We start from the raw sequence: 20,722 nt of genomic DNA, 5'->3' as shown, positions 1-20,722 counted from the left end.
AAAAAGCCCTAAGTGTTCAAGACAGTAAATTTTAAAATTTACATATTCTACGAAAGTTTATTTACAATTTCCTGCGATTAATAATTATTTTTAATGTGATTTCAACGTAATTTATAATTATCTTCACTGTATCTCATATTCATAACTTTCGAATCTTTTAACGAAGCTTAAGTATATGATCAAAATTTACAAAACTTACCAGAATATGAACCACATTTTTACTATAGTCTCAAAACCCTCCTCGTCCATGGGATCGACCCCATATTCAAATTTCATGAAGCATTCAAGCAAACGACAAAGGGAAATAACAGAATTCAGTTCAGGAACTGGAACCAGGTCAGTACAATTTCGTCTTTTAAATTCTAAAAGATCACTAATATATTTCTGGAAGTGAAGTCGCAGCTACAAAACAAAACAAAAATGTTTTGATCAACATCGTAAAGAATTCTTAAGAGTAAATATGAATACGTAAATAAATCTACAGCCAATTGTATTCTTGACTAGAGACGAAAGTATGTTAACTGTTTTGAAGATAAACTAACTCTTGGTAACAAAATATTTTATTCTGTACTACCTTGCAATAATAATTCTTCAGCATCTAATTGTTCCTTGAATCAATTTCGAAAACGAAAAAAAAAAGGGGGGGTAAAATTACACTAAAAGCGTCATAATGAAAAATATAGCAAGAACAAATTCAATTTGTTCACATATTTTCATGAGAAACTTGAAAAATAGTCCGTATTGCAAAAGACCCAGTAATCACATTATCAAAAAAGAGGCTGATTATCCTGAGTACAATACGTACAGGAGAGAAATGCTGTAAGTTCCTTCTGAATAAAAGTAATATGTCACGAAAATTCTAATTGCGTCTGCGGTGCCGTACACACAACGAAGCACACTATCTCTGAGAGCCCTGTTTTCAAGTTCAATGGCTGCTTAGAAGACAAATAACCTCTCAGAAGGACTTTGTGATCCAATGAACTTATCTTTATTTTGTAAATATTCTTCGCTATTGCTGTATTTCCTGTATTTCTATCATATTTTATTATTAAATTTTGTTTGTTTCTAGCATAAATAAAATAAAATTTAATCTCTTTTCCATTTCTCTAAATCAGAAGATTTTGTTTTGAGACGTTTCTAGTCTTTGTTTACTTTTGAAATATAAAAAAAGAAAAGTTACCTTGTATATAGCATCATTGTGTACAGATTAGTATAGTATGTTAATTGTTACATGAAACTTCCTCACCTCATCAGCGATCGTCTTGTTAGGTTGTCTCTGTAGCCATGACTGAACATAGGGTCGCCAACCGAGATCAACGTAATCGCAATACACAATTCCACATCTAGATACCGTTGCAGGAGATGCTACTGCCAAGTCTTCAACTTCAAACAGGAGAGACACCTGAAAGAGAACATAGTAGTTGTGCTTAGACAATTGTCAAAATAATGAAAACACACGTAATTATTGTGTTAGTAACACTGAACATTCGTTGCAAATATCTTGTTCTAGTGCTGTATTGGATGGTAATGAATAGTACGTGAGGCAGTATAGTACAGATTTGTGTGTGCGATAGGCCAGATATTGGGGGCCAAAATGGAACATTCTCCGATTAAAAAAAAAAAAAAAAAGTGCAAATGTTTCTAAGATTACCACTATGCTAGAGAACAGCGTTCAAAGTAATATATGTAATTTGAACTCTCCCAATAATTGACAGTGTACCAGTAATTGACACTGTTGTCTTTTTTCCGACGCAACAAGACTGCGGGACTAGGTACAAGCAAATGCTGCCACCTTTTCTTCCTTTGCAGTGTTGTTAATCCCACACCACTGTTAATATTTGCCTCTAAGTAGTAGTTCTCCAAAGAAAACAGAAAATCGATGGACAGTGCAAAATAGTACTATAATAGCCATATTAGCGAAAGAAATAAACATGTTTATCCAGGTGGAAACTTATAAATCAGCTTGATAAGTTGGTAGAAAATTATATGGTTCATTAGAATAAGATATTACGAGATGTCAATTACTGGGTCACAAGGTGTCAATTACTGGTGAATCTCACAAATCTTGGTGTCAATTACTGGTACAATGATCAACTTTTCGTATACAAATTGTAAAAAATAATAATTATTAGTCTATTATTTTTATGATGGTCTATATAGATGAAGGAAGGATGCCTTCGTACCTCTACGAGAGATCAGTAAGCCAGGCTCATTTAAAAGGTGAAGAAACTTGCAATTTGTCAAACACTGTTCTTATACTGTCAATTATTGGGACAGTTACCCTAACATATAATTATGTGATCTAATAAAGTGTATAACTTATCACAGTGTTACTTTTATATATACTTTTTTATGGTGTACGTACTCAAATTTGACATGTACTGTACCATTTGTATATTTCTACGTAAGTACATCCCTACAATATGGTATAAGTTACTTCTCGTGAAAATTTTCACAAGAGGTAGTTTATTCTTGGGATTAAGTTATTTTCGGATGATTTTATAAAACACTAATCCTTTGATTCTGTTATATTTCAAAAATGCATGTTTCATTCACAACCCTAAAATATGCATGTCATTTTTCATAACTCTGCAAGGAGTAGTTTACTTCAGTAGGCAAGTTCCTCTAGAAAGATCTCCTCAAAAACAATTCATTCGATTTTGTTCATATTTAATATTTAATAAATACATAATGAAAATAATTTAATAAATATTTAATAATATGTAATTAAAACCCTACAATATGACGTAAGCTTCTTATAAAAAAGTCCACGAGGGTAGTGAGTTTTTCTGACATTTTATTCTAAAACTTTCGGTTGCCTACGTTCATATTTCATAAACATATATTTCACTACTTACTCTAAATCATAATTTATGGCATACGTCATGTCTCAGAAAAAAAAATGGTAGTTTACTCTTGGGAGTGAGTTTTCTTTGGACAATCTTCCAAAAATGCCTAATATAATTTTGTTCACGTTTCGTACGTAATTGTTTTCATAATAACTGCACCATGACATGCTTCAGGATGAGAAATGGGTACCAGAGAATGGGTTCAAGAGAACAAGAGAATGGGTACAGAGAATCACGGTGGTATGTACCTTTTTTTTAGTATTAAAATGGATAAGAAATGAATAACAAATATGATTTTAAGATCTGTAGTGTTCACAGCACGATAAAAATTAGAATACTGAAATAATAACGATACAAGTATGTAAAAGGCACAAAATTATTTTAATGAACCAGAAACAATGCCAAACGAATAATGATAAGTGACAGAAATGACTGGGAAATATAAATTGATCTCTGTATATGGAATATATACTATTACTTCCGAAAAGAAATTCACTTCAGAAGTCAAACAAATATGTATTCTTTCCTAGGTACTTCTGTTGAGTTATTCGAACAACTCTTTCAGCCTGGCCATTAACACATGTGAGCCTCGTTTTAGTGAGTAATTGAAACCACATGTTCCACCAGAAATCGCACGAAAGGAAAAAGTGCTATTCACAAATGCTTGGTCGAGTTAAATAGGTCTAAAATTTGTACCAACCTGCTCAGGCATTGTTATTCTTTCACTATTTATCAATGTTAGAACTTTGTTATCATCCATAACACTGTTCATATTCTCAATCCAAACAGCATCTACAGGTCCATCGAAGAGAATCCATTTTTCCTCGGGTTTTTCGTCTGAAATTCAAAGAAAGAAAATAATAGTCTAGAAGTTTTCCTCGTTTACTTGGTTGATTGAAATCGACGGATAAGATATAAAATCTAGCATTGTCTACAAAAGGATGCGACTTTAACCAAACTGATTTCCCGTCAATATTAAATATAGGTTTCTAATATATTTGACAACAGTGTCAAAGACTGTTTCAAAAGGTGAGAAACTGTTAAATTACACAACTAAGAGAAAACTATGCAGCTGGTATTTCCTTTTTGGTGAGATTAAAATATACACACAGAAAAATTTAATTGGACATTACCTAATCTGGTTAAACTTTACCCGGTTTGACCTCACAATGCCGAATGACAAGAACTGAGACAATTTCATTACTTCTGTTGGAATATTTTTGACCTGCATATGATTATAATTTGTCCAACGCCACTGTATTGTCTTGTAAGGTCAATCAGTTTAATTATGTTCTCTGTCCACGTTAACTGTCTTATAGACAAGTGCCAAAATGTTTCAAGAGATGGTAATTAATTCCTATTACATTTTCGTCGTGCCATTTAGAAAATTTGGAATATAATAATAATAATAATAATAATAATAATAATAATAATAATAATAATAATAATAATAATAATAATAATAAAGCTAATTGATACGTTAAACATTGTCATCATCAAATTAAACTTTCGTAACATTAGATACCTGCGCATGTGGTTCTCATGACAGCTGATAGTACACCATCCATCCACTCATTGGTGCTAAGATCGAACTCGCCATACAGTTCTCCTAGACATAGTGCTTTTGGATTTATAGGGTAAACCTAAAAAACGAAGACGTTTAAAAATATATACAAAGTCGTCCACAAACAAACAAAAAAAAAAAAAAAAAAAAAACCAAAGAAAACTCTATATTGTGTGGTAGTGCTAAAACTTAATTATATATTACATATTTATTATATTTGATACATTAACATGCGTTCCTGTCACCATGGCATGGAGCGAGGAGAAGGCCTCTAGATATATAAGTTAGCTGCGAATATATTGAATAAACAGTCGCGGACAGACGACAATGCATGATCTTCCACCTTGGAGGTTTGGTATGAGGCTAACAACCTTATTCTGTATATAAATAATTAAATAAATAAATAAATAAATAAATAAAAGAAAAAAGTTTTAGAATCATTCACAGAAGCTTCGGACCAGGACTGATAACGTGGAACGATCAGCAATATAAAATGGACGTGAGATTTGGAACATGGAATATAAAATGTCGTTATAGGGCAGGTGCGCTAAAATCCGTAACGTGAATTAGAGAAATATAGGATGGACCTAGTATGTGTTCAAGAAGTTAGATGAGAAGGAAAAGGAGCAAAGAAATCTAGAAATTTTACGTTCTTTTACGGAGAAGGAGACAAAAATTACCAACTCGGAACAGGATTTTTCGTTCATAAATGAATATCAGCAATTAAACGAGTTGAATTTGTTGATGATATATTTTCTTTTTTTATTTTTAAAGGTCCGTAGTGTAATATTATTGTTTTAAATGTGCATGCCCCACCAGAAGATAGGGATGCTGATATAAAAGACAGTTTTTATGAAGAAGTAGAACGGGTAATTGACCAACTCCAGCGATACCATATGTAAATTCTATTCGGAGATTTCAATGTGGAAGTTGGACGAGAGGACATTTTTAAATCGATTATAAGGAATGAAAGTTTTCAGAAACCTTATCGTGAAGGGTACAAAATTCCCACATCGCGATACTCATAAATATACTTGAATCTCACTAAATGGAAAAACACATAATCAAACTGATCCCATTTTAGTAAGTGGAAGAAGATAGTCTAGCATAATTGATGTTCGGTCGGCTTGAGGAGCTGACTGTGACACTGATCACTACCTGGTAGCACCGATAAAAAGAGAGAAATTATCGTTGAATAAAAATATTCAACATTTGCTATGGAGTGATTTAATTTAAAGAAATTAGAGGATGATCAAGCGGGAAGACAAACCAGACTGAAGTATCGAATAGATTTTCAGTTTTAGAGGGTTCAGAGTGCACTAGTGTTGAAGATACTTCGGTTGAAATTAACGATAGCATTAAAATTTCAGCAAAATCAAAATTGAGGCACGTGAAAATATATAGAAACAAACTATGGTTTTAAACTAACCTAACAGGAATGTACTAAACTAGCAGAAGAAGAAAACAAGCAAAACTGTATTGGCTACAAAATGTGAACGATATAATTACACAAATTTCGCTGACATCAGGCGGGGAAGTTCCAAAAGTTTTAAAACAAAGAAAGGCGATTTTTCGAAAGCTAAAATTAATGAACTTGAAGATAATAGTAAAAACAAAAACATTCAGGACACTTATAAGGGCATCAACGAATTTAAGAAAGGCTATCAACATCATGCTTTATATATTAGAGAAAGCTGACAGAACAATTCTCACTAATAAAGATAGCATCTTGAATAGATGGAAAGATTTCTTTGACGATTTGCTTAATACGCAGCCAAGAACTAATGTCCGTGGAGAGAGGGAAATGTACACAGCAGAATCGTATATCCCAGAGCCTAACCAAAGAGAAAAAGAAATTGGGCGTAGGCGAAATTCCGGCTGAGTTAATTCTAGCTAGAGGGAAAAAAATGTGGAACATGATACACAAATTCATTCTCCTTACCTGGAACAAGAACGAATTGCCACAAGAGCATCAGTCATTGTTCCAATTCCCAAGAAAGGCAACAAAACTGATTGTAATAATTATCGAGGCATCTTTCTTCTATCAACAATCCTATAAAATCCTCTCAAACATTCTGATAGCAAGATTGACTCCATACGCAGATGATATTACTGGACATTATCAGGGCGGATTTAGGTGAAATCGATCAACTATCAACCACACATTTACCATTCGACAAGTACTCTAAAATAAATGGGAATACAATACTCCGGTACATCAATTATTTATTGATTTTAGAAAGGCCTACGACTCGGTTAGAAGGGAAACAGTGTACGACATTCTTACAGAATTTGGGACACCGAAAAATAAAAATAAACTGAGATGTGTTTAAATGAATTCCAAAGTAAAGTTCGAGTAGGATAATTCTTGTTCATGGGCATAAAGAATGACAGAAGAATAATAGAAAGAAATGCACAGGTCTTATTAAATACTTGCAGCGACATGGGTTTAGAAGTAAATATAGAGAAAACTAAATATATGGAAGTTCACTGGGATTATAATACTGTATTTTATGGATGCGTCAAAATATCAAATAATGCTTTCGAAAGAATGGATACTTTCAAATATCTAGGATCAATATGACCACACCAAAACCATATCCATGAAGACATTAATGCTGACTGAAAGCAGGGAATTCGTGTTATTATTCAGTTCAAAATCTTTTGTCGTCGCGAATTCTGTCGAGGCGAAGCTTAAAATATATAAAACGGTAATCATGTCTGTTGAATGTCTTGGTCTGTAGAATTGACTACTATATTTTGTAAAAAGAAAACTGTCACGAACCAAAAAACAAAATGTGTCCTATGGACCTTCTTGTGCTAAAATATTTCACAGAAAACTCTTCAATTGAATATCAGAGGCGGGACTATTTCACGTGATATAAAAACAAAATGAAGAAAAAATGATTGGGCAGATAAAACGTAAGAAATCTCTACAAAGCAAGACAGATGGAAAAAAAGTACTTAAATGAAAACATACTAAAACTAGTTAGACCGGAAGTGATAGCCTCACGATAGAATAGTTCACGTCTTTCTACTAGGGAATAGACGCACAACCCTTACAGACTAGACTACTTATCAACATTACCGGCAGTTTGTAATATCAAACTGTAAATCATTGAATGTGTACATCAAATTCAAGGTGTTGTATGAACCTGTGTCACAAATGACGTGGCATGATACGAGCCTATGGATCACAAAAACATTGCATTAAAGGCTATTTCACGAAGAACTAAGACATGTTATCGACTAGTTCCCACAGGATGCAATGAAAGTGACTATAAGCAATTTCAACGGCAAGATAGAAAGAGAATGAATATCTCACCCAATGATTGGCAAAGAAATACTGTATTACCGGAAATAAGTAATGACCAGGGCCCGGATCTTGTTGACAAGTCGACTTTTTTCTGTTACGCATAGGACAAGGCAAGTTGAAATAAAAACGTTATTCATCAACTCTAGGTTCTAAAAATATATCTTTTTAGGGTCAACATTTGGTCACTTTTTGCCGTTTTGAAGTTTTAGTCATTTTTTTTTTTTTTTATATTTTAAGGTAACTTTTAGGTCACTTATGGTCTTTTTATTCTTTTTCTTCTACATAAGGAAATCTTAAAATGAACACTGTTTACGGATTTGAGGAACACGAAGTTAAATTATCTCTTTTCCTGCTTCCTGATTATTGGGGTGGAAAACTGCATTCCTAACAACCTAATGAACACTAAGCTGTAGCTGGTTGATGAGGGGTGGAGGTTGGTAGATGGTGAAACGCATAGGTTTGGGTTGTTGACCATAAGATATGATCAGGTGAATAACTAAAATTAAATTGGAAGGCGTTCAAAGATTTTAAACTTTTTTATCTATTATTCTCGTGTATACAGTCTACACTTGCGAACTTTAATTCCTAGTTTCAAACTTGTACTGAGCTTGTACTTCCTAGTTGCAACTCGCGAGAGAATTGACACTTTCAGTACTTACAATACAGTACAATGGACTGATCATTAAACACATTTGATCAATGATGTTATAAAATAGAGGATCTGCCCATACAAGAAAATCGTGAAGCCATACGTCACAGCTTCGCCACACCTACTCTGCCCACTCTGCGCCACTAAGATCGCAATGTTCCGAGCCAACAATCATAGCGGAAACGAGAGTAGCCAATCAGACGATGCACGGTTGTTTTTTGGGTTCATTGAGTTCATATGATTAAGATACGTATGGGCAGATCCTCTATTTTATAACATCCTTGCAATTGACCAATGGGCTGCAGCTAGCTGACTTTTGAACTGACTTTTGAAACTGACAGAATTGATATTTAAAATCCAATAGATATTCAAAAAATGTCCATGTCTACGAAGTAAAAATTTTAAAAAATGCAAGTTTAAAGTCAATTTTTGTGAATTTTAAGGTAATTTTACAGGAACTTTAGTGTCATTTTATAGGTCACTTTTTAGAAAAGTTTACATCAATAAGATCCGGGCCCTGGTAATGACACTTGAGATAAAGGAAACTTTTTTTTTTTTTTTTAACTCATCTCTTGACTCAAAAAGTAGAGAGTGGAAGCGAACAAGCGCCATGAAACGTGTGAGGAAGTGTCACTGTACACTCATGTCCAAAATGATTGTCGCATATCTATAACTGTCTTCTCGTAAGAACATAATTTGATAATGGTTTTGAAGGGTACTTTTAATACTGATACTATGAATATAATCGGGAAATGTATATTTGTGGTAAATTTCATAGGTAAAGAATTATAAATACGAAAATTAGAGTGAGGGAAACAAAATGTTGCTAAATGGACAAAAAAGTTTTATTTTCATTTTCTTGTACTTATTTACTGCTCTTTTGACATGAAATTTGCCACATATATGTCTTTGCCGATTATACACATACTACCGTTATAAGAAATACCGGGCAGGATTCGCTATCAAATTATATTCCTACAATAACATATTTATAGACATGCGACAATAATTTTGGACATGAGTGTACCTACTAAATGTTAAAGGGTGGAATATATACAGACGTCGGCGTTTAAATGGGATTGGAGGTGGCTTTTCATATTGTGAAATTGGTGCGTGTATATTGCATACTGCCACAATAGTGATGCATGTGTGGAAGCAACGAACATAAGATAACAGTATATAGTGACGATAGAGCAGTGCAATGCGCAGTGTGGTATTACTACGGGATGAACGACAGATGTATTGTCCGAATAACCGTGACGTACCGTATAAGTCGTCCAAAATGTTAACTTGGCACTGGAGCACAGTAACGAATGTAGACTTGTCTCCACTGTTCGATGGCGTCCACTTAACGCTAGGCTAGCGGCACACACTCCTTCATGACGGCTTCCCTTGACCCAGAACCACAAACATCTAGGCTACAATGGGCGCATGAACATGGTAGCTGGAGTGCTGATTGGCAGATGGTCGTATTTTCGGATGAGTCTCGCTTCAACCTGTCTTACAGTAATGTCCGCATACGCATTAAAAACTATGATGAGAGCAATCTGCCAGCATGCATCATCGAACGTCATAGCAGGCAATCAGCCGGTGTAGTGATGCGGGATACCAGAGTGCAACACGCAATCTTCGCTGTTACATATAGAGGGCAAGCTCATCAGTTATCACATCATGGACGTTCTAGAGGCTGAGGATAAACCCTTCCTTCAGACAGCTCCGAATTCCATATTTCAGCAGAATAGTGCCCGCCAATATGAATCCCGAAATGTACAAGACTTCTTCGTAGAACAACAGCAGCTTTATTGATCTACACAGTTGCCTAATATGTCGCCTATCGTATGTGATATGGTTGGTCGGGTTTAGAGCAAAACCTCGCAGCCACAACCTCACCTGGCTAAAATCTCGAAGTCCAAAATCTATTGGAACGAAATTTTGCCATAGAGATTTATTCTGTGTAGAATGTTCAAAATTTCGTTGTAGGTATACAGAGTATCACAGACCACACGTAAAATCCTCTGGAAATCTTAGTAATCAAATAGAAACATTTTTTGAGAATGGCATTTAAGTAACTTGCCATTCTACTGCATCGAATCGTGCTATTTTCAGTTTCCTGTTGCCACCGGAAGTATATTATTCAGACTGGAAGTTGATTTTTTTTTAAATGAAACATGGTACATTTTCATCGCGGTTTCGGGTTCTACGTAAAAGACCTACGAAACTTTTTATTTTATTTTATTTTTATTTATTTATTTTTTATTTTATTTATTTTTTTGAAAGTGCTTCTATTACCATTAAATGACCTTTGAAATGCGACTGTTTGCTCCTGAATGCGGTCGGTATTCATTTGCATAGATAAAATGATCTGTGCACGCCCATGAGGTGATTTTATGCTGTATGCATACGCATTAAGTCAGTTTCATCATTGAAGTGAGGGCTAAAAGTCGCCGAAAGCAAATAACAAATAGCTCAAGCGCATTAAATTACACATCACATGTGTCGAACGTTAGATACGAAAGTATTTATTGAGAACATGCATAGAAACGAACAGAACTACTATTCATGCGTAGGGGCGGAAATGACCTACTGTACCAGTGTAGAGATGATGTTAATATATTGCGATAAACAAACCTGATCTACTGTCTATTGTAAAGATGAAACCGATCTAACATGCATACACAGAGGATAAAATGACTTAATGAGTGTGCCCAGACCACTTTATCTATGCAAGCGAATACCGCATTTAAGAAAAAAAAAGTTGCATTTCAAAGGTCAATTAAAGGTTATAAGAATTTTACAAAGAAAGAAAAAATCAATCAAAAGTTTCCTATTTTTTACTTAGGAACCGAAATCGCGACAGAAAATAACGTGTTCCATTTTAAAAAATCAATTTCCAATCTGAATAATGTACTTTCGGTGAAAACCGGAAGCTAAATACAGTGCAATTTTGTACAGCACGACCAAATTACTGAAATACTTTTTTTTTTTTTTTTTTAATATTTTTTAGTTTTAAGATTTTCAGTAACGGAACCTCTCAATAACAGATACCTCCATACGAAGGAATCCATTGATTTCGAACCTGTCAATGTTTTACGCTTCTAGTGTCTAAAGTAAGCAATTTCTGGTCTCATGCTACGTAAGTATTATTATTATTATTATTATTATTATTATTATTATTATTATTATTATTATTATTATTATTATTATTATTATTATTATTATTATTATTATTATTATTATAATATCCAGAAATTTTTATATATGTAGTTGTGGCGAGGTTTGTCTGACGAGATTAAGGATTGCGAGTTTTAGCCCACTGAAATTGGTTAGCGAGATTTTGGATGGCGAAGTATTGGCCAGGCAAGATTTTGTCCCGCTAGGTTTCAGCCACGAGATTTTGTCCGTATACCAGTTGATTAGCGTCTTGTTAATCACAGTTCTCCAGTAGACAGTGTTGATATCTTGTGGGTTTGTAAACAAGCAGCGCGGCAGAAAGATATTTATCTTCAACGCATGTTTGATTCGATGCCACGATGTATAGAGGTTTTGACTGCAATATATGGAGGTTTATGCTATATTGATATATCAAGCGAAGACGACTTTGAGCTGTTGTAGAATCTTGAAATTGTAATTATTTCTTATAATCATATAACAAATCTATAGTATGAATTTCATTGCATTCAAGGTGCCTTTCTTTGTGTTGCAATTTTTACAAACAGAACTGTAAAGACACACGTACAAATACACACAAATATATATATATAAGCATACAGTATATACAGCAAAATCAATGTCAATATTCTTCAAATGTGGGTAAGGATGGTAGTGTGAATAATGTAAAACAAATACTATTACTTAAAGCTTATACCTTAACTTTATTATAGCCCGCACGTCCTTCGTCTTTCAGGGTTGACAAGGAATCCTGCAGCCCGCTCCATATAACAGATTTCCCGGCTCCTGTTATACCCAGAATCATAGTAGAGTGGCGAGAATTCTTTGTTTCGTATAGCTGGACAATTTTTGTCAGTGTGATTGGAGTTGGCTGGAAAAGAATTGTCACAATAGTGAAATGTTTAATTTGCTATTTATATTTTTAACGATTATATCTGTACTACAAATCAAATTCGATTACATCAAGTTCTTCGTTGTACAATGCAGTAGGTACACTTTTCTTTTCTAAATCATTCTGAAAATATGAAAATAAGTAATGTCTTTCCGAAGACAGGTATAGATCTACACAATAGTTACACTAAAAACAAAGTACGTCAGCTTTTAAGAAAAATAAACCTAAACAATTCTGGAGTGTTGTTTAAACAATGTCTTTGAAAATAATAAAAAGAATCTATTCTACGAATAAACTCATGCTCCACTTTCAGGAAAACTCCTGTTCCCTTATTAGCAAACTAGCAGCGTTCACCCCGCTTCGCTGCGGTCACCCCGGAACGCAATAAACTTTGTTACTTAGATAATTTTTACTTTTTCGCTTTCAAGTGATATGATAAAAACCATAGAAGATTGCAGTAAATCTTAACATTATATCGCCTGTCATTTATGTTAACCCGCCCCGCTTCGCTGCGGTCATCCCGGTGCTGGCATATTGTAAAAGTGTCTGTAAAAATAAGCAAATCAATTAAAAAATTTTAAACAGAAGATTCAAGCTATTTTCCGCTGTATATCGCCTGTCATTTATGTTAACCCGCCGAGTGACACGGTCATGCGGGTTGCATATAAATACGTTTATTTTTACCTATGATGAACTAATAACAAAGGATTTGTACGTTATGGACACCTGAATGGTCAATTATCTCAAGACACTGGTAATTAAAAATTAAAGTGATATGATAAAAACCATCTAGGGTCCAAATCCTAATAACCCCCCAAAAATGAAAGAAATTGGTTCAGCCGTATTAGCGTGATGAGCGGACAAAAAATTGTACGTTCTCTTTTATATATATAGATACTGAACTGAATGACTTCGAGACAATCATCTTAGATGATTTTCCATAATTAAAATATAACATATTTTTTTCTAAGTAGGTGACATTATTTTATATATATATATATATATATATATATATATATATATATATATATGGTAATCGCTCCAAAATCTACTATAGGTTGCCAGTTTATTTCAGGGTTAAAAAAACACGTTTCTTTAAAAAAAATAAAAAGAACGTTTTTTATGTTTAAGACATGTTTTTTTTTTGTTTAAAACAAAGTACTTTGTTTTAAACAAAAAAAAAACACGTTTAAAATGTTTATTTTGTTTAAAACGATAATCTAAATAGGCATATATACACGCTCACAGGTATTCCATTTTTACACGCTCACAGGTACTGCTTGCCATCTATATTCAACCGTTAGATCAAATTTCGGGAACTTCCCTAATCTCGATCCGTCCAAATGTTCAATTCTGGAGAAAGAAATCGGGATTTTCCCGATTTCTGTTCACTGAATATATAGTTTCTTTGTGTTACGTTCTACTGGTCGTCTGCATTCTTAATCTTTAAATGCCCATTGACGCAACTGCTGTATCAGGGCTTTAAACCTCAATGGCTCAGTTCCTATTTAAGGCTGGAAGATGGTTTTGGAACCAATTTATTCCTGAAGGATGCAGCTTTCCGCTGGTGTGCATTTTATCTATGTGGGGGTACCACGTGGCGGTGGGAGGAGGGTAAATATCGTGTTCTTTTGTTTCTTTTTAAACGGTTTTTTGGGAGCCATTCCCCCTCTTGGGGGATAGATTCATAAAAATTGTTACGTGAAGCAATGAAGTAGGCCACTACATATGGTAATATCGTGTATTTGTACTTCTTGCTGATATGGGGGAGCAGGGAGGGGGCAAAGTTAGCCAATTTTTGGAATTTCAGTTTTTTGACGTAAATTACATTTATTTTTACAACAAACATCAATAGCTCAGTCCCTAATTAAGCTAGAAAGATGATTTGGTACCAAAGTATTCCTGAGGAACGAAGCCTTCCGCTAGTATGCATTTTATTAGGGATGGGCACGAGTCGAGCTAAAACTCGACTCGACTCGAAACTCGAAGCAAATCCGAGTCAAGTTTCGAGCCAAGTCACTGTTTTGAGATCGAATTTCGAGTCGAGTTGAGTTTGATAAACGGCTCGCTCGTTTAGCTCGTTTTAACTCGTTTTGAAATCCTGGCCTGATTAGACTGGAAAGCGAGTCATAAGAAATGTAAACAGTAATATGGAACATTTTTAGTGTTGCTCAGAAGATGGGACACTGCTTGCATCTCGTCTCGTCTCGATTAACAAGACGACTATGGATTTTTATAACGAGACAGCCTCAAATGTGAGTACCGGTATATACTGTAGTCCTTACCACCAAGGCTGAAACCTGCACGATCTAACTTTTGAGCCGAAGCAGAAGCCCAACCCAGGTAGTGATGTTAACTGGCTCAGTTCGGTTCAACTGAGGAGCAGCTCCAGCCGGCTCGGTTGAGATGAGGCACCGACTCGGATCAAGTGAGCCATCGGCTCGAGCCGGCTCGATTGGGTGATCTGTTGGCTCGGTTCGATAGTGAATACGCTGTGAACCGAGCCGCTAGAGCCGTTGAGAACCCGAGCCGAGCAGGTTTGAACATGTTTGGCCGACGCAGTCTAACTTTTAACGATTTTTGGTTCGAGCCTGGATACTTGCTCCTCCGGAACTGAAACCCAGAACCTCGTGAACGATGTCCTTGCCTCCTTGACTTCACCTTTTCCGAGGTCAGCAGTCAACTAGTTTTAAGTATTCAGATACAAACCGCCTATCATTCATGTTTATACATGCTGGTGTTGTTATAATAATAATAATAATAATAATAATAATAATAATAATAATAATAATAATAATAATAATAATAATAATAATAATAATAATAATAATAATAATAATATAATAATAATAATAATAATAATAATAATAATAATAATAATAATAATAATAATAATAATAATAATAATTTGTAGTAATAGTATCATTGATAATAATTATATTGTCTATGTAAGATACTTGAAGAAAGTACTTGAAACTACACACAGCATTTGGCTCGATTTGGCTCGACTCGACTCGAGACTCGAGTCGAGTTGGAGGAAATTTTTCGAGCTGAGTTCTCGAGTCGGTTTCGAGTCGAGTCAAGTTTCAATGAAAACTCGCTCGAACTCGCTCGTGCACATCCCTACACTTTATATATGTAGGAGGTATTTATGTACGGCCGAGAGAGGGAGGATGAAGTTCGTTTTTTAAAATTTTCATCCATATTTTCATCAGATTTTGGAGGCCATTCCTCCCCCTTTCTGGTACATCCACAAAAATTAGTATGTGAAGCAATGAAGTAGTCCCCTACATGATAGTAACCTGTATATGTACTTGTGTTTATAGAGGAAGAGGGGGTCAAATTTGCCTGATTTACATTTAGTTGCAGAACGGTTCCACATAAGGCAAGATATATTTTACTGAAGTGGTCTAGAAGCATAATTCTTGTTCGTATACATGATGTGTGCAGCAAAAATGATTTGCATAAGGACGTGGTACTGTCGTAGGGGAGGGGAGAGAACGTCTAATTCAATGAATGTTTTTCTGCGCATTTTTTAATACTTCCTACATAAAACGAATTCATTACGCAATAGCAGCAATAGCTACCATTTCTTATATTATTGTCACAAGTATGTGACCTACACATTAGCATCATTTTGTCAGCGCAGGTGACTGCAAGAGTTGCCAGAGCCCCGCAAAGTCAATATTTTCATATTTTTAAATGATTTTTATGTCTGTTCGTTTCTACAAATACGGCAGGAATTTCACGAATGTTACCTCGTTGGAATCTGTGGTCTATAAGCTTTCCAACTGTGTATAAATCATGACTCTGTGATAATTAGGAGGGTCACCAGAGCCCCGAATGTGAGAGTCTATCATTTTGTTAAAATCCCTGGCGGGAGTCTAAAGGTTAATTGTGTTGTTATGCCGTAGACACTAATCATTGTTAGCTATCCATGTTGCAGATAGAGATGTATCTTGAAAACTGTTCAGTTAAAAAATGTCATTTGCTTCTTGTAGGCTACTCACTGCTCTTTTCTATGAGTTGTATTGTATCTGTCAGAGTATTTCTTCTAGCTTATGATGTGAGAACTGTTCATTATTATGGAAATGATAGTGGCCGAAAAATACTCAAGTTTTGAATTTGTGAATTTGGATCTTAGAATAGTGTATAGTGTGTTTAACCTCAGTTATTCTTGGAAATTAAGAAATGTTCAAATACTTCACTTGAATTTCTGTTGGTTTAGTTATACACACATTGATGTACAGAATTTCGTTCAGTAATTGCTGTTATAATAAGAATATAACTCTGCTTGTAATTTACTCCATACACAAATCCTGCGGAGGATGGGTTGTTTGTTAGAAAATTAAATTAGCTCCTTCAATCTGATATTTTAGTTGTTTTAAACATGTGCAACCACCATCGAAAAAAAAAAAAAAAAACACGTTTAAAACAATTTGTTTAAAACGTTTAAAACAAACTGAATAAAACAACATCCCTCGTTTAAAACATGTTTTAAACATTTTGTTTTAAACATATCAACCCTGATTTATTCATTAGTACTGTTCATTATTACTGAGGTAAATTTTACTCATTACTACTGTTCGGAAGAATTTCTTCAGAAGAAATTGAAAAATTTTACTGAAGAAAGAAAAACCAGGCGTTCCAAATAGATTATTTGACGGTATTCAGTACTGAAATGGACATACTCGCATATATGTATAACATGAACAAACTTTTAAGAAATAGATTTATCTAGTAAGATTTCTCCTTGAATAAAGAACGATTATTTTTTTTAAGGCTTGATCTCTTTGCTCGTATTACTAATGTCAATTTTTCATACACATTCTTTTTCAGTATGTTCTTTCTCTCTCTCTCTCTCTCTCTCACACACACACACACACACAAAGTTGTATTCTTAATGGATCCTATCGAATCTTCCAGAATACAAGTTCACTAGTTCTTACCACGAAACATGTATTCGCATGATTAAGAGGAGCATGTACACACAGAGACGACCCATCTCTAAAGACTTATATGGCCAGCTCCACTGCTTTTATGAAAAACAAAATTGTTTTATTTCTATTTTATGCGTCGATTTTTCTGTTTTCAGCTTACTTTCCATTTTACTGTTTCCTTCTTGCAACATATATTTATAATGGTATGTTTATAGTAATTAAGACCTGAGTACTGACGCATGGGGTTAATTTTCGGAAGCTTTTTGAGGGCAAACGCTGCATCACATTTTAAACCTCAGTCAGTTTAGCATCAGCCAAAATGAGCGGTCCCCTAAATTCTTTTCTTGTCTGCAATAGATCTGCATTCTCTAAAACGGGCGATTGATCTCGTAATGATTGAGCCGTTAGGCACTGCCACATCAGGATATATTTCCTACGAAATTTGTCTGCAACACGTGCATAAGAATATCCACTGGAAAAATAATGTTCAAAGATAAAAATTATTGCTCTTGGGACAACATGTTCATCAAGGAATACATAAAGCACTAATTCAAGCGTCCTGTGCTCAATACACATCTCAGTGATCGTCTAGGTGTGTTGTTGTTAATACTCATGGTGTTATCTTGCGGTAGCCGATGGAAATTTTCAACTATAACACTATTTATAGACAACTGAATTTGGATGTGCGCGATTTTTGGATCGATGATATTTATAACTAGTTACGTGATTTTATAGTATTACTTATTATTATATTTCCAAACTATGGTATCTATCAATATTAAAAGTCTTATAGAATAGCTATGTAAGTCTCTGTCTGTTGACAGGTATCAGAGCAAAAGTGGTAAGAGATAACGAGAAGTGGTTGTCTGGAGTCGATTCAGCATCTCAAGAACAGGTTTCATCTAATCACTTAGTTCTCTACTCAACCCGAAAGTGGCAGAAATCAACTGTTTCCAGTTTCAACGCTGATCACCATAGAACAAAAACCGTAATAGATATCGAGAAGCGCTTTCTTTGGAATCGGTTCAGTGTTCCGAGAATAAGTTACATGTCCTCCCTTAACCCTCTATTCAAACCAGAAGTGGTAGGATTCGGCCAGTCCCAGATTTAACGCTGACTGCCATAGCAAAAACGGTTATAGATAGCGAGAAGTAGTCTTCTGCAATCAATTAAGCATCCTAAGTAAATATATTTCATATCCACTTTAATCTCTACATTCAAAAAAGGAAGAATGTTATCATTTCCGGTTAAATAATAATTTTCATAGAGCAAAAACGGTCAGAAATAGCGAGAATTGGCTTTTTCATAAGGGTTCAGTGTCTCAGGAATATATTTCTCTTGATGTTCATTCCTCCATTCGAGCATACACTGCTCGCCATAGTGAAAAAACGATAATAGATAGCGAGGAGTTTCTTGATATGGATTCCATATGGCAAGAATATGGTTTTTTACCTTCAACTTTCATCCTCTATTGCAAATGGTAGAAATCAGCTACCACTTTCGATTTCAATATTAATCTTCATAGACTATAAACGGTACGAGACAGCTAGAAATGTTCCTTAAATATCACTTCGGTGTCTTATAAGTTCTTTCCCTGACTTATTCTTCCATTACAATTGTAAGCTATACACTTAATAGTTCTGATCGATTTCAACATCAAATTTACATAGTTTGAAAGTCTACCGTAGTTCACAATAAAAAAAAAAAATAAAAAATGTTATTACGTCTAACTTTGGTAGATTTTTGTCTCATTTACAGGATTTTAAAATTTGTAGCAGATTTGTGATTTAGTGTTGTCAGATACGGTAAATATGATTTTTTTAAATTTATACTTCCCAATATTTAATTAATTTTCGTTAATGGAAAAATATATCCAATTTGTTGTGAGTTTATAGTAGTGTAACGTTCCTTTTCAGCACCGAAGTAATATTATATGTAAATGTATAGGCTGATTGAAATTTGAAATACATGAAATCTACGAGGGATCGAACCCAGGTCTCCCATATCAAAGGAGAAACAAAGATAGTAAGGAATACATCGAAACGTACACAAAATAAAATGTACTAATAAGTGTAAGGGCTGAATCACATAAAAATAATTCGTAAACAATAGTTGACTTTCAAGTGTGGCATATTATTTTGTTCGCCTAATATGATTTTGTAAAAAGAATGGAAGTTTTCATACTTTTGAATAAACTACAAATTTTAACAAAAACCACTTAACTACATAATTTATATATCAAATTACTGTACATGGCATAATGATTGTTCATCTATTGGAAACCATGTTGGACCTTAAACACGATACTTATTTAATCATTTTACTGAAATAAAGACTCTGAAAAACATAACATTTTTAATCCCTTGTAACCTTGATCATGATCATAATAAGGTACTTCCGATGTGCATCGACTCGTACATCTCAATTGCATTATTAATGTGGTAGAGGCTTCCGAAATTTGGATGTTTGTGGTATTGTAGCGTTCTTAGTTTGCAACACTAAAAAATTAATGTGATGCAGATTTTCGTTTAACATGTCAACTTGAAATAGTAATACGTAGTCCAATTTGAAAAATATAACATTATACTGGGTTGACAATACTGTTCATCTGTTGGTAATTACAGAGTATGTCAGACGGTTTTCTCCTATTGATATTTGCTTTGCACAAAATTTCAGCGTATTTTGTCTAATTTATAAGTTACATAGGAATATCAAGTTAAAGAACTCACCCTATATATGCGTTTCTTTCATCTACATTTCATTTTTCTCGCCATTTTCAAAATGCGAAAGTTCTACAAGCTCTATTCGTCTAAGAATGATAGCGCATCTGAGGCAAAATATATCATTATTTATATTCTCACATATTTTAAAGCAGCATAAAAAAAGAAATACACGAAAACAGCAAAGAAAGACACAAATACTAAAACTTACTTGTAAGCCTTTTGCTTTTAGTACTTTAGTTGCAGCTCCGTTTAGTTCCTCATAGTCTATAACAGGCACTTCAACCCCTGGGAAGAGATCTGACGTAATTCCACCAAACAGAGGCAGGTCATCAGATGTAAGCTTTGCGTCATTCATATCTTTCATTGCCAAAAGCAGCACCTTCAAGAATATCAGTTATATAAGAAACTGAATGCAAAACTGATTGTTCGCAACACATTTTTAAAATATCGCACCCATCATTCAAAAACTTCAATATCATTTGCACTATATTTTGGACCTCAGGTAAAGGTAGCAAAATGAACATATAACGGAAGGCATAGAAAAGAAAACAATAAACATTAATGAGAGTCCTGAAATTTAAATATCACTAAAAACGAAATTTGAAACCACAATTGAAACTA

General features: G+C 34.3%; 1 protein-coding gene across 5 annotated transcripts in view; it reads right to left on the bottom strand.

Annotated features, from left to right (window-relative positions):
* Positions 1–20,722, bottom strand: part of kl-2 (dynein heavy chain 2, axonemal kl-2) — a 564,598-nt gene that overhangs the window by 259,968 nt on the left and 283,908 nt on the right. For all 5 annotated transcript variants that reach the window (XR_014132735.1, XM_081769103.1, XM_081769086.1 and 2 more), the window contains 6 exons: positions 20,310–20,480; positions 12,244–12,417; positions 4,375–4,492; positions 3,550–3,686; positions 1,247–1,402; positions 200–402 (listed from right to left, as the gene is read on the bottom strand). Coding sequence is in view for 4 of the 5 variants with exons in the window: in XM_081769103.1 (XP_081625229.1) it covers positions 200–402; positions 1,247–1,402; positions 3,550–3,686; positions 4,375–4,492; positions 12,244–12,417; positions 20,310–20,480 (959 nt within the window). In the remaining variant the exon portion in view is untranslated. The remainder of the gene's footprint in view (positions 1–199; positions 403–1,246; positions 1,403–3,549; positions 3,687–4,374; positions 4,493–12,243; positions 12,418–20,309; positions 20,481–20,722) is intronic.

The sequence above is a fragment of the Thermobia domestica genome, chromosome 1, assembly GCF_964235325.1.
Source record: "Thermobia domestica chromosome 1, izTheDome1.hap1.1, whole genome shotgun sequence".
NCBI lineage: Eukaryota > Metazoa > Arthropoda > Insecta > Zygentoma > Lepismatidae > Thermobia > Thermobia domestica.
The sequence above is the reverse complement of the archived record's forward strand: the minus strand, read 5'-3'. Positions and strand labels throughout refer to the sequence as shown.